Raw genomic sequence first — 15,038 nt, forward strand, 5'->3', positions numbered from 1 at the left:
CAAGTTCCGGTTCATTCCATGGAATTTTAAGTTGGCCCTTACATGCTGCGCTGTTCTGTTTTAGTGAGTGGACCTTTTGTTTTTCCTGTGCTCCTGGATTCTGTTTTTGGGATCCACTCACTCTCGCTTCGTCAAGCATTCCGTGTGCAGCGTCTCCAGCAGCAGCGCCCAGCTTCATCCTGGTTTGTGTTTGTTAACCACCTGAATCCATGTACTGGTGTCTGTTCTACATAACTGGGTACAACCTTCAAATAACTTATAACAGTTTGCCATAAATAAATAAAATAAATAAACTGAGACTTTACATAGCAACCTGGGGGTTAAGAGAAGAGCAATAAGGTGGAAACATAACACAACAGTCAGACATGAAGAACGCTCAGATCTCTAGGCTTGGTCTCAACTCCCCAGCTAGGTTTCTAGGCTGCTGCTTCTCACACCAGACTTCTTATTCCTATCACACTTTGACCACAAAGCATCGGTACATGGAGAGAAGGAGAACATGAGTAAATCAGATATGTGACAGAGATGGATGGATTTATTAGATTACAGATACAGTCTTACATGAACAGAGCTCTGCACTCAAACCTGAAAGTCAAACATGTTTCCAGATTTGATACCAAACATGAAAACAGCTGACATGACCTCATCCCAACTTTATTATTGTTTTTGTTCCAAAGATCAAAGACAGAATTCAGTCCATTCATAAACCACAACCCAACATTTGTGATATTTACATAGATCAATCAAACCTTTTGATTGATCACACTTACATGCAAAGACTTTACTAAAAGCTTCTGATTGATTGATTGATGAACAGTAATGACAGTTCTTAGATCAGTGTGAGTAAATTGTTGTGTTACAGCAGTAAGAAGCAACCAGAAACAAATATGATGTCATCAGAATGTGAAGAAAAGACAAAGTAAAGAGGGAAGATCAGCTGATCCTTTGTACTTTAGTTCCCTTAAACCACAGAAACGTTTCATGTAAACTCCTGCAGGTTAGGCAGAGTGACTGACAGCTGAGATGATCAGAGGGGCGGAGTTTGTACCATCATCATGAAGCCCAGGATAGAAGAATGGGAGGAGATTATGAGTGAAGGAGCAGCCAGTGAAGGAGAAGATCAGAGCTGCAGCATCCACGTCATAGAAGGAGACCAGACCCTCCTCATAGTCCACAAACACGCCCACCTTCTCTGGCTTTGACTTTAGACTCAGAGGGACAGGAGGTCCAGCACAAGCTATGTACTCATCTACATTCCACAACGCTACAGTCCAGTAACCTTCCTGAGGGCTCGGTTTGATGTCTCCCTTCCTCTTGCTCGTCTCTCTGGTCACTCCTAAAGTCCACCCTGTCTTTCCTTTGACCTGAACCTCAAAGTAAAAGCTTCCAGAGGAGAGACTTCGCTTTGCTAAAACACAAACACATTCATCAAATCTCTGTGGTTTGTATGGGAGATTCTTCCTCACATCACCACGGTGAACTTGTTTCTCATCATCAGACAGGATGAGTAGAGGATGAGCTGTATCAGGATCCAGAGTCACGTCCACTGCAAACTGCTGGATCCTCCTCAGCTCCACCTTCTCCTGCAGCTTCTTCACCTCCTTACTGATGGTCATCTCCAGCTGAGCCACAGCTTTCACCACACTCCCCTCATGTGACCTTTGATGGACTCTGACCTGTGTCCAGTCCTTGGTGGGAGGAGCAGAGCTGATGGATGAGAAGCTCTGGAGGAGGTGGAGGTGATCTTCAGAGAGTAGGAGCTTCTCCACATCAGCAGTTCTCTCTCTCTGCCCAGAGAGTTCCTGCTGCAGCTCCTTGATGAGGTCTTCAGTCTGTTTCTCTGTGCTCCTCTGCTTCTCCTCCATGGTCTTCCTGAAGTCGGCCTGGATTTTCTCCACAAGCTGCTTCAGAGCGGTGAAGACCTGATCTCCATCTGCTCTCTCTCTGTCTGCAGCTTCCCTGCTGAGCTTTGCTGACTGTTTCATCTCCTGGATCTTCAGTAGTGTCAGCTGGATCTTCTGCTGAAGTTCAGCCACCATCTTCTCCAGCTCAGACTTCTTTCCTTCATATTCTTCTTCCAGAGGAACAAACTCATGGTTCTTGTGGTCTAAAACAGGACAGAGTGAGCACACACAGGTCTGGTCGGTCTTGCAGAAGAGCTCCAGAGGTTTCTTGTGCTTCTTACACATCCTGTCCTCCAGGTTGTCCACAGGATGGATCAGCTGGTGTGATCTCAGGCGTGCTGCTGTCAGATGAGGCTCCAGATGAGTCTCACAGTAGGAGGCCTCACACTTCAGGCAGGACTTGATGGCCTTTAGTTTGGTTCCAGTGCAGACGTCACACTGAACTTCTCCTGGTTTGGCAGCTGGTTCCTCTGATCTTCTGCTGGCTTCCTTTTGAGTCGACTGTCTGAACTCAGCGGCCATCTGAGATATGAACGTGTTGACCTTCATCTCAGGTCTTGTGTGGAAAGTGTCTTTACACAGAGGACACACACACTGGACGTTACTGTCCCAGTGTTGAGTGATGCAGCTTTTGCAGAAGTTGTGTCCACATGGTGTGGAGACTGGATCAGTGAAGACCTCCAGACAGATGGAGCACAGGAACTGATCTTCAGACCGCAGACAGCTGGCAGCAGACATGTCTACAAACTGAGAACAGACGAGAACATGAGTGAAAACATCTCTGGAGACACAAACACTGATTGTTGAGCAGGATGAAGAGTCTGGAAGTCTTAAAGCTCCTGAAGTTCATGTCAGAGTGAAACAGGAGAGACGACTTTGTTCTTGATGGATATTATGAGCAGACTGGGGTTTGTCCTGAGGGGACGCTCAAGGAAACGTCATGAAAAGACTTCAGGCTCAGCTTCAGGCTCAGCTTCATGAGGATTGATTGTGTATTGATCAGGACATGAAGCTTTTGTCCCTTTAGTTCTATTCAGACTGTTTAACTTTAAAGTTTCCCTTTTCACTCTGGAGCTGAACTTTGCCTTTTAATGAGGTCACCATGACTACAGGCTGCACTCACTTCACTTCCTGTTGCCGTGGGTGCGGCTGAGTTCTGAGACTCACTAACACAGATAAACACACACTTCCTGACGCTCTTTTCTTGCTCTGACGGTAAAAACTGCCGTGTGTTTACAAACACCAACGTGTGTGAACCAGAGCCAAGCCTTTAAGACTGAAGCAGTGAAGTGAGACGTGTGAGAGCAGCTCAGCCTGGACCTCATGCTGCTGCTGAAACTGACAAGATTCTGTCTGCACTCACCTGAGTTTGGCTGAGACGCTGCAGAGACGCTGCAGAGACAAACTTGGACAAACTTCTGATCCTCTGGCTTCTCTTCTGCTTCAGTCGAGGCTCTGCTGGACTCTGACTGACTGACTTTCGTTTCAGGTATGTGATGTTGCAGCTTCTGCTTCCTCCTCTTGTGTTGCTCCTCCTCCTCCTCCACCTGTAGCTGTTGTTGCTCCTCCTCCTCCTCCTGTAGCTGTTGTTGCTCCTCCTCCTCCTCCTGTAGCTGTTGTTGCTGCTTCTCTTCCTCCTGCAGGTTTGGAGGAAGGTTCTTCCTTTTTACAGACTTACACACGATGCAAAGTTTCTGGATTGTTTGTGTGTGAAATGATCGTTCTCTCTAACTGTTGCTCACTTTTGAAATGAGGCCACTCAAGTGTGTAGTTTTGAAAGTTTACTTAACAATCTGCAGGATCTGTAAGACATTGAATACAATCAGCACTGCACCTCAGCTCACTGTCTTAAGATAAGAGATAAGATAAGATTATCATTTATTCGTCCCTCAACGGGGGAATCCACATGTTACAGCAGCAAAGTCTAAAGTGCAAAGCAATAAAGAGCATTAAGATAAAATAAGAGCCTGTTTATAATATTAAGCTGTGCTTGTTCCAGACTTAATGTTTAAGCTAAACTTAAGTATGTTTCCAATCTGGAGAGAAGGGAAAACATGCACAACCGTAGTCCATTTTTCAAGAATATGGAGTCCGGCCCGTGACTTAGTGCCAGTTGGTTAATTTGGCCCAGTGTGTATGTGTGTTTGACACCCCTGTTTTAGTACAATCAGTGCTTGACTCCCCCATTAATTTGTAGTTATCTTGGTATGTTTTAAATCAAAATGACTGCTACATTTAATTTTAGGAACTAGGTGTGAAAACCAAAGCTCGCAAAACCTGAAATCCATGCCGTTCAAATCCCACTTAAATATACTTCACCAACCTGTTGATCTGAACCATCTCATTTCCTTTGAACTCATCACACTGATTGATTAACATATTCATTTTAATTATTACTAAACAAAACTTGAACCTTGATTAAATGAATTTGGGATTTTTCTTTTCTTTTTCTGTAAAGGAAAACCAAATAGTAAGAAGTGTAAGATGATACATGGATGCTAGATGTGTGTTTAAGCCTTATGTAATTTATGTGTGCACTCTGTCTTCAGTTTAATGTGGAGGATCCGTGCTTTATATTATCTTAAAAATCCACATCGGAACGTTTGGCATCAATATTGGTTTTTAACGTAATATTTTCATGAGTGTCACATAAATTGCTGTGGTGTTCAGTACCATGGACAGCACTCCAGCCACACCCAGGTGTACACAGGCTGCTGAGAACAGGACAAACCATCGTAAAGTTACTTGGTAAGATGTTGGGCCACCACAAGCCACCAGAACAACGTCAGTGCACCTTGCAAAAGTCTCTGGCTGCTGGAGGGACGGTGGATGATGGTGGTGGAGAAGGACATCTAACATGAAGGTACAAAAAGTGAAAGATTGAGACCTGATGACTTTGACCACATGCATGCTTTTATATCATCTCCATAGTCAAACCACTGAGCCCTTATTTCTTAAGGGTGAAGACATTATTATCCTTGAGGACCTCAGTCTCACTCTCATCAGGATCAAATGTTTAATCATAGCTAAAGTGATCACTTGGTGCGACTGTGTAGTGATTTGCAGAGATGCTTCCATCCAGGAGACAAGTGGACCCAAACACGTCCCCAGTGTGAGGGAGCAGCACTCAGGCCTGGAGGCGTCTCTCACACACTATTCACTTATTGATGAGTTGGTAACCATGTCACTTGTCCCTGTCAGTTGTGTGTTGATGTCAGTTGTGTGGCTCATGTTGTGCTGTGTGGGACGTCTGTGTCCACTCGTCCCCTTGGAGGGTTAAACTGAAGCATCACTGCAAATCAATACAAAGTCGTTCTAAGATTCTGCGAGCTTTGTTCCAGGATGACCATGTTCATCACTCTGCAGTCACCAGATCAGGAAACACAGCAGATTACAGACAAAAGAAACAAACTCATATTGCAAAATGTTAGCTTTAATACACATTTACAGTTTTATCTCCTATGTTCAACCACAGTATGCCCTGATGTTTAGAAACAGCACTCATGTAGACATTTAATGTCTTCGTTTATTTTAGGCTTTGAGAAAATAAATATGCGAGGGTCGGATCATATGACCTCAGCCATGAATGATGGTAGTAATTAAAACATCAGGAGTGATGTCATAGATGACACACGAAGAGACAGGAATCACCCTGTAGCCCCGCCCCCACAACGACATCATGACGTCAGAGAAATGACAGTGAGCGTGTGTGTGTGAGTGTGTCTGTGTGTCCATCACCTCCAAACTGATTCCTACAAACACCAACATGATTTGCCAAAGAAGACGCTCCACCATGACACAAATTACCTTTGTCAGGCAGTAGTGACCATTATCAAAGGTCAGGGGTCAAGACAATGAGTGAGTAGACATGTACCTTCCTCGGCCTGAGTTCGCTCACAGCCTTAAGCCTTCTGCAGGGGGAAGAGAGCGAACAGCGTGAAAGTGATGATATGTTCAATAAATGTACAACATAGTTGAGAACCTGACTTCCACTCGTTCCAATAAAGTTGAACCGTAATATGTTTCCACCAAAGTGAGCTAAATTCTGTAAGAATGAAGTCTGAAGTGGATTATGAAATGTGTGTTAAACAGCAGGTGTGGACTCCAACATCATCATCATCTCACCACATGCATCATTTAAGCATTTAACCCTTTATGCATTCAGGATTCTCTGCTGGTTTTGCCTCAGACTGATTCCTCCTGACCGGAGTCTTGTACCACACTCTCAGGCTCCTCCGTGTTCTTGTGTTCCATTTTATGTGGAACCAGTAAATCCGGGGCGAGCGGCTGATATTTAAGACCACCGTCACCCAGGAGCTGAAGGGGACAGGGTGTCATCGGAGAGGTCAAGTAATCCTGGGCGAGGGGTAGGGGGTAGGGAATGGAATCCAGCCTGGCCCGGGACGGTGGGAGGCACTGGGCTGAGAGAGGAGCAGGGAAGCCAGAGTACGGATAAAAGAAGAAGCCTCCGAAGTGAGAAAGACCCACCAGGTCCTGAGGAAGACAAGAACAGCACATGGAGAAGTTCAAATAAGTCTGGATTTGCTGAAACAGAATTATTATAATTATTAGACTCTGAAATGTGACGATGTGAAGCAAAATCACTTTGTTAAACGTTGTAAATAAAACAAAATGGACCTGGATCTGCCCTGTGAAAAAGCTCTCCAACATTAAAAGATAAAAATATAAATACTGTATGTATATATTTCCATATCTGCACTGTCATCCATGTTTATTATGGGATGTTCCATGTTCCAGGTGTTTTTGCTTGTATGTGTCAGTGCTGTGCTGGCTTTCCTGCTCCTCTGTGTATCTGTACCAGTGCGTGTTGCTGAAGGCTGATCGGGAACCCTGAAGTTCCCCGAGTGAGTCCGCACGGTCCTGCTGCGTCTACGCCCGCACAGCTGTACCACCCGGCTCCCGTGTTCACAGGAAACGTGTGGAAAAGACTGTTGGCCGTACTCAGATCTGGGAAATGTCTGCTTATTCCTGCCGGGTGAAGACAGCTGCGAGTAAAGCCGCTGCGTAATCTGTACACTTGTTCCTTGTCCACAGGGCATTTTGGGTGGGAGTCCTGCTGAGCATGGCAGCTGGACCCATCGTGGCTCTGTGGGCCCGGTTCTGACGTGTTTACAGGCCTTTCTGGGCTTCGTGGTTCGGTTTCTGTTTCCTTGTTGAGTTGCTGCTTCTCCTCATCGTTACAGTCTTTGTCGCTGTCACTGTCGTGGGCGTCTTGCATTTGAAAAACATACAGAGAGAAATGAACATGGCTGTGAGGGTTTAGGGGAAGTTAAAACATCTAAATACAGAATACAGGGGGATCATGTGTGAAAATAAGAATTGTTCACCTGAACACTTATCTGAAGAGCAATCCAAGGATTCAGCTTTCACTTCATTCATCCTCATCTCCTTTGACTTTGCTGAGGAAGGTTGTAGTTTCCTGATTCCGCCCAAAAAGGCAAAAGAGAAATAAGTCGCGTTCAATATGGGAAAGTTAAATTCCAATACTAAACATCTAACACCAAAACATCTAATCCTAATGTCAGGAAGATAAGACTGTTGCTACTCACACCAAAGGGAACCGTTAGTGTCAACACATTTCAAAAGAAATTGTCAGACAAAACTGAATTTTGCCAGTAAAATTGCATTTGTAATTTTGCTTTATTATGTTTTTATTATTTTATTGTTGTATAATCTTCAAATGTGAATGCAATGACACAGGAAAGAATAAACACTTAACATGCATCTAATTCTAAAAATCATTGTGTCCATATTAATGTGACTAAACAAAAAAAAAGCCAATTTCAAAACATTTAATAAAACTAGAATTTGTGTGGAAACAAACTCTTACTTCAAAGTAAAATCAGTGCAAAGATGTTTTAAGGTTTTAAATCGAAATGCCCCTTTTACTGTCTGTCTGTCTGTCTGTCTGTCTGTCTGTCTGTCTGTCTGTCTGTCTGTCTGTTACGTACCTCTTCTCCCTCCTTCCATTGCCTGTGTCTCTGAATCCCTTTGCAAAAGGATTGTTGTCTATTTTAAGCTGCGTGATCTGGAACAATACAAAATAAAATCTGAATAAATAAAATCAAGAACGCAAATATGAATAAAAGGTTCTGTGCTTCAGTCATATGAACATCATCAACCAGCATAGGGACACATACAGTATGTGACATAGTTCTAGCCCTGGAATCTGTTACCTTATCGTTCTGATAAGCTGTGACTGCAATGAACTCTGTCTCAGGGAAGACGTAGGTCCTGAAGGTGCTGTAGGGGAGCTTCAGGATGTCATGGGCCTTCACCATGTGGAACCTGGGCTGGTATTTGTGCATGGAGTTAAGAATTGTCTGCAGGGAGGAAAACAACGGGAGAAATTAGACCGTTTGAGTACCAACACACACACACACACACACACACACACACACACACACACACACACACACACTCTTCACCCAGAAAATAAAATTATGTTCTGGTCAAATTAAATAAATTCTAGTCAAATAAACAGTGATATAATAATAAGATAAAGTAAAGAAAAGTTAAAATAAGATAAAACTTTATTATCCTGTGGGAAACGACTGAATAATTAATTTAATAAAAATATACCACTACAACAAGTAATAATAATAATAATAACAATAATAACAACACCAATTACAATAACAATAATATTCATAATCACATAAATAACACGTATAATAATAATAATTATTATTATTATTATTATTATTATTATAATAATAATAATAATAATAATAATAATAATTCACACAGAAAAACATCTAACAACATAAAAATAAAAGTTGCAGCTTACGAATCCATGCTTGTCTGAAAGGTTGTTTGTCAGTTTGAGTTTATGGAAGTTGACCACTTTGGACATCCACTGCTCTCCCGCCGCCGGGCTGTCCGGGTGGATGTACATGCGCTTGGGCATCTCCGGGTCCGCCTTCCCCGCCACCATCCAGCGGGAGTTATGGAACTTATACCTGCACTCATCCGCCGCCACGATGTCCATCAGGAGAACGTATTTGGCCTTTGGGTCCATCCCGCTGCACCTCGCTCTGAGCGGCGGGAACATGCGCCTGAGGAGGGGAGGAGAGGAGAGGAGAGGAGAGGAGAAGAGAGCATGGAACCACAGGAGCCCTAACAGGAGCCACAACATGCGTTCATCTCACAGTGACCTCCACATTTACCTCCCGGATTTTGTAATGACCATTTCTGTGCCGCTTTTATGGAACTGTCTCCACAGGTCCATGGCTTCCAGATGCACTTTGGGCTCATCCTCTGGCGTCTCCCATCCCGGCCCACACAGACTCACACACTGCTCGGGCGCGGATGTGTGACTCGCTTGTTCCACGCCGGGATCCAAAATGGAATTTGATCCACGAGAAGTTAAGGCGATTGCCGGGAAGAGCGGGGCTCCGGCCAGGATGGCACCGTGCAGCGGAACATTCCCAAGTCTTCTGGGTGGGAATGTGTGCGGAACCTCACCGGGGACGCAAGACTCCGAGAAGCTGCGCATTGTCTCCAAACAAACTTGGAACTTTTACGCACGACTCTGGCCGGGCTGCGACGCGCTGCCTTAACACCCAGCAGGTGAACGCGTCTGCATCCTTCTTTATCTGGATCTATTAACTGCATCCAATCAATCAGCTTTGATGTAATTTCCTCTCTTGTTGATATTTGACCCATGCAGGCTGTGGCGCGTCCAGCTGCCTCCCTCCCCGTGTCCGGGTCGATGTGCTCCTTGACATGTCCGGGCTGTGCACCACCCAGCGGTGGGTGTGGTCTGCCTGCCTGGTGTCGCTCTGAAGCAGAGGCTTTGTGTGTGTGTGTGTGCTGCTTCCTTCGAGCTGCTTGGCTAGTTGGTTGATGGAGCTGACCTTTTGGCTCTTACATCCATTTCATTCATCGCAATACAACTGAACAAATTTCAACCTGGATACACACGCAGCACGGGGCGACGCTGGTGTGTAGCTTCAGCGTAGATGTGTCAGCTTCTGGGTGAAACGTAAACAAACAAGTCTAATAAACTCATGTATGTCTGATGTGTTGCTTCCAATGTCACTTACAACAGTATCAGACTCTAGAGCTGTCAATAACAACATGTCAATTGCAATTCTGAACTAACAATGATGTCACAATTAACAGGGTTACAACAATTACAACCAATTATCCGGTTAATCTCTTTTACAACTAATTGTCTCATGCAGGAAATTCCTCCTCCTCCTTTGTCATGCTTGTGTGTGTGTGTGTGTTGTCCTTTCTGAGACGCTCATTGGTCCAACACAAGCGATCTAAACTCAACATCCATATGAGTGAAAAACATCCATGTTGCTTTAATCACAGAGTTGTTGTTTGTGTTTTGAAGCATTGTGTTAATGAGGCTTCTTGCCATGAGAGGAGGCGGTGCTGAGGACTGAACAGTGTGCAGACCTCAGCTCTGCCAGCGATTGTCCGGGCTGGATTAGTCTCTAGGTTTGGTTACAGGCTTTTTATTGCTCGATGGCCCATGAGAGTCCAGGAGCGGCGTTGTGAGAACGTTCTGTCAGTGAGGACGGCAGCTTAATACCTCTCTGCTATATGTCAACATGGGGAAGACCGAGCTTAATATGAAGTCTAGATAAAACAGAATGAAGTGAGCCTCTTTTATTTACTAATAGTTAGTCCCTATACTTGTTATATTAGGTAATATAATAGTTTGTTAACAGTTTGAAATATAGAAAAAGGAGTATTTGTATTTGGCAGGAGCAGCAGTCACCATCATCACTGAGCAGAATACAGAGCATTAAAGATGAAGATGACAGAGGACAATAAGGACTTCCAACAGCTAGAAAGTGTCCCATGTACGGGTCGTCTCTCTATGGATTTCCTACAGAGAGCATCTTCAGACATAGGTGATGTCACATCTGACTCCCAAACCTCTTTCCAATCTATTAAAATAACTTTTGTGGAACATAAATCCTTTTTCCACATTGGAAATTGGAGTCAGAGAGAGTGGAACTTTGGGGGATTACATTGCGAGTCAATTTAAAATGATTTTCTAACACAGAAAATTTGCAACCTACCTACCTGAGATATAGAATTAAAATGATTGGGTTATTATTAATCTGCATTTGTACCAAGTAAGTTTTCCACCAGGTATCATGGGACAAAACCCAGTTCAATTTCATCATTGAGAGAGTCATAATTGAAAAAATCTGCCCTGTTGGAGGTATGCACTCTGAGAGCCTTCCAGTTTAACCTTTAACTCAGACGTCTATATGTGAATAGATTTATTTTCATACCTTTCATCACAAGTTGACTGTGTTGTGCAGGCTTGTGATGCGCAGGTTATCAGAAGCAGCTCTGGCTGTGAACGCTGTGTATTTAAAGTTACAATCTTGTGTCCTGGCCTTTAACGACGCCATAGTAAGCAGCCGTTCTTCGAAGAACAACACACTGAGCCTTGTAATTCCAGCAGGGACTCTACGTGAAATCAGGAAATGCCTCAGCGTGGAGCCTTTGTTCCAGCTTCCTCGTGTTTCTCTGATCAGATGCCTAAGTAAGCACACTTCTGATTCAGAGGTCATTGAAGATATGTGGTGGGTGGTGGATGTGTCGATGACCCAGTCTGTTTCTGGCAGAGAAGCAGGGGAAAACCCTTGCCTGTCCATCAGCCAACTTCAAAGACCCAGTCAGTAATCTGAAACAGGCCGGAGAATGATGGCAAACAAGACGCCTGGCTGTTATTTGTGGGTTTGGCCCACAAGCTGCGTGTGAAACCTGTCACTGTGGATAAACCCACAGATCTCCACTGGGTCACTGCCCAGCAACACACCCTCCCCAGGCAAACCTCCCCGTTACTGGAGGGACGCTTTTAGGTCCCTAAGCCCTGAGCGGTGGGACCCCTCAGCAGGAGAACCATCGCCCAAATCTCTACCAACATCACTGGGTTTCACGTTTTCTGCTCTTGAATCTCTCTGGCAGATCTTAACATTGTCAAATCTGTAAAAGAAAACGTGTTAATGATCATGAGTGACACATACAGAACCAATGTCAAGTCCACCAATGGGTGCATTCATCAACAAGTGATATTTGAGACCTAAATTCAGGTATATAATACTTTTGACAAATAAAACAAACTATATAAGAAATAGAGAATAAAGATGGTGAAAAGAGCAAACTTGCCTAAATGATCAAATCACTGTCTCAGACCCGTACTTACATGCAATCATTCTTTCAACAATATCCTATTTTCTCCCAGTTTGGTCTCTCACCACAAAGGAAACCATGGAGCCAATAGTAGGACTCTATAACGGAGCTCATAAGATCCATGGTAACCTTCCTCCTTGGACTCACCACTGCACTTTCACACTCTAACGCCCTGACACAAATATTCTAGTCATTAAATTGTACTTTCAGATCCAAAACAACAACTCCCCTCCTCCAGTTATTGCTCTACTTCCAAGAAACCAAGAAGGGTTACAAATACAATCATAAGCAGTAATAAACACAAATTTGTTAACACTTTGTTAGCTCCTTGCCTTGTGATCCGCAGCCTCACTCAATGTTTACATGCACTTGAAAAGTTTAGATTCTCAGATCAGATTCAAATCTAACATAGACTGAAGTGTGTTGACAAACTAACAGATCTAGATTATGAGATTGTAAATCAGAATCAGAATCAGAATCACTTTATTTGCCAATTAAGTTTGCACTTAAGAGGAGTCAGTCTACTCAAACATGTAAACAATCCATTGTCCATGATTAACATTGTAAACAATCTCTGCATGCTTTTCCTGTTGTACTCTGATTAGTGATAAGAGTGGAATCTTAACTATTCAATCAATGTGTAAGCGTTACACAATCTTTACTTGTAACCATATACTGACTGAGGACAGTGTTACAGTTGGACTCTGGGCTGAGAGAAATGGCAATGGTTTTGTTTGGATCATCTTTTTTAAATGTATTTATTAAATCCTGGACTTCAGATATATATTTCTTATGGATCATAGATATAGATTCTTCAGTTTCAAACTATCAGAGTCTAATACATTTGAGAAGAATTCCAAACCCTGGTGACATCAGCCACTAAGACCATCAAGCTCGGACGGTGTTAGAAAGATTACATCATCATTTTGTATTGATGCGGTGCCAAATTCATACTGATTATGGAATTTGACCCAACACATCCAAACCAAACCTCGGTCCTTTAGCCAGTTGTAGTATGTAACATCTTTTAATGGCAAATTGCAAAGCAAACCCACCCTGATCATCTCTGTCTGCAACTGTGGTGTCCTGTGACTGGAAAGAGTCTCCACAGTCAGGGTCACTGGAAACTTTCCAAACCTCTCTGGCCGTGCTGTCTCCCTAACACCTCTCATGTTTGGACAGTTGAACGTTGATGAATGGCCTAATGGTAACAGGTTAGTGCGACTGAACATATTTGGGCTTCAGAGGTGGGAGGAATGTCGTTTAACAGCAGAGCGGAGGTGCTAAAAGAGACGGTGTTGGAGTTGATATCAAACAAGAGGCCACATGTCTGGTGGGACAGACTGGAAGAGGAGCCATGAGAAAGTCTAAGTTCCTGTGTTTATCGTGATTTATACTTCTACTATTGTTCATTTTGGCGCTGATTTGAAAACACAGCCATTTAAACAGGACAACCTCTGAACAGGCACACTTACTACAGTACAGGCTTTCACATAGGGGGCCTAAAGAACAAGCCGAGAAAATGGTTGTTGTTCTAATAATATATCACCAACATAAAGAGAAATAAACAATGAACATTATAGTTTTCTGGTTCTATCTTTGTTACTATAGTCAGAACTACACCGACTCATACTGTATCTGATACTGTGGAGAGTTGGAGAGATGGAGAGGGGGAGATGGCCTCCAGGACTCAATAGGCTCAACTTCTTCACTAGAATCTCCCGGACATGGGGGGTCAACAATCCTGACCTCTGTAATGCCATATTGAAAAATATGACAAATCAAGTGAGAGAGGACTGGAGAGCATCATTGAGTGGCATGTACAGATGTCCATCTCTTAAGGCTCTACAGTGTTTCAGGGTGTTCACCAGCCTGTTCAAGAGGAAACTAGGAATGCAGAAGCCAGAGCCCCTGTAACTAATTTACGTCTATTTACAGTTGAGATTTACCTGGAGGACATGATTCACACCAGTGCGGCTCAAACAGGCCAGCAGCAGATCCCCTCTGGGCTGCAGGGTGAGTTTAGAGGGTGGGGGGTGGCACAGGACTGACAAGGTGATGCTAAGCATTCCTCACATTTCCCAGCTCCTCAGATCCCCTCTGGAAGAAGTCAGACATACTTAAGACATATTTGGTCAGCAAGCCACAGGATCAGGAACAATACCTATTAGCAGCGGACTCGTTTCCAGTCGAAGTGTTAGGACTCTGAAATAAGAGGCCCTTTTCTGAACAGCAGTAACAGATGTGAATCCTTGTCCTTCTCTTGTCAACATACTGTATGAAAGACAGATAAACAACATATATTTATTGATAGACTTTCTATTTTCCAATGAGATAGTTAGATAGATAATGTATTACTTTTGAACAAATGTTTACAAATGTATTTTTACATCCTATCTTGCAATGTGAGTAAATATATGTACACTCCATACTATATACTGCATATATCGCTATTTAGATCAGGCTAAAACATCTGTGAAATGATTTTGATTGAATTTGGAGAGCTACAGCTTTCTTACTAAATGTCATTCTGTTACAGGAGCGTTCAAAAACACAACACACACTCTGTGTACAGCTTGGATGACAGTAAAGTTGGTCTAAGTCGTAAGTCTAAGTCGTTATTCCAAAGCACACTATAAGATCTTGCTTTTGACAGTTTTGCTTCTCAGCAAACTTCACTCTGCTGCTCTGGCAGATGCACTGCAAAACAAAGGTATATTTAAAGAAAGAAATCAATAAAGGTTTCCCAGTTCCAGCGAGGCCATAAAACAGTTATATGGCAAGATGAGTGTAGAAAGGGAATGAAAAGAGCTGTGGAAGGAGGAGGCAGAAGGCTCCTAGGAATCAATTTTGACACATTAGAACTATTAGCTTATTGAGAGCTGAAAGACGGATTGAAGGCCGGACATTAAAGAGAGCTGTAACTGGAAAAGAGCTTCTGGA

At 43.4% G+C, this 15,038-nt stretch overlaps 2 protein-coding genes across 2 annotated transcripts; both read right to left on the reverse strand.

Moving 5' to 3' along the window:
* Positions 1–812: 812 nt before the first annotated feature.
* Positions 813–3,388, reverse strand: LOC143013767 (E3 ubiquitin-protein ligase TRIM39-like). Its single transcript, XM_076167442.1, has 2 exons — positions 3,268–3,388; positions 813–2,651 (listed from the first exon to the last, which is right to left on the reverse strand). The coding sequence occupies exon 2, from the start codon at positions 2,640–2,642 to the stop codon at positions 999–1,001; it is 1,644 nt and encodes a 547-aa protein (XP_076023557.1). The 5' UTR covers positions 2,643–2,651; positions 3,268–3,388; the 3' UTR covers positions 813–998.
* A 2,701-nt stretch (positions 3,389–6,089) lies between these two features.
* tbx3b (T-box transcription factor 3b) lies at positions 6,090–9,443 on the reverse strand. Its single transcript, XM_076167418.1, has 7 exons — positions 9,095–9,443; positions 8,716–8,983; positions 8,102–8,248; positions 7,877–7,953; positions 7,253–7,344; positions 6,724–7,136; positions 6,090–6,398 (listed from the first exon to the last, which is right to left on the reverse strand). Exons 1-7 carry the CDS (start codon positions 9,421–9,423, stop codon positions 6,090–6,092), a joined length of 1,635 nt encoding a protein of 544 aa, XP_076023533.1. The 5' UTR covers positions 9,424–9,443.
* Positions 9,444–15,038: the final 5,595 nt, after the last annotated feature.

Source organism: Genypterus blacodes, unplaced genomic scaffold (assembly GCF_046128005.1).
Source record: "Genypterus blacodes isolate CSIRO-AG114 ecotype Tasmania unplaced genomic scaffold, CSIRO-AGI_Gbla_v1 ptg000158l_1, whole genome shotgun sequence".
NCBI lineage: Eukaryota > Metazoa > Chordata > Actinopteri > Ophidiiformes > Ophidiidae > Genypterus > Genypterus blacodes.

Coding starts and splice junctions, on each gene's coding strand:
- tbx3b (XM_076167418.1), bottom strand. CDS start 9,423: ATGCGCAGCTTCTCGGAGTCTTGCGTCCCCGGTGAGGTTCCGCACACA. Junction 8,984..9,094: donor GTCATTACAAAATCCGGGAG/GTAAATGTGGAG, acceptor TCCCCTCCTCAG/GCGCATGTTCCCGCCGCTCA. Junction 7,345..7,876: donor AATGGAAGGAGGGAGAAGAG/GTACGTAACAGA, acceptor GGGCGGAATCAG/GAAACTACAACCTTCCTCAG.
- LOC143013767 (XM_076167442.1), bottom strand. CDS start 2,642: ATGTCTGCTGCCAGCTGTCTGCGGTCTGAAGATCAGTTCCTGTGCTCC.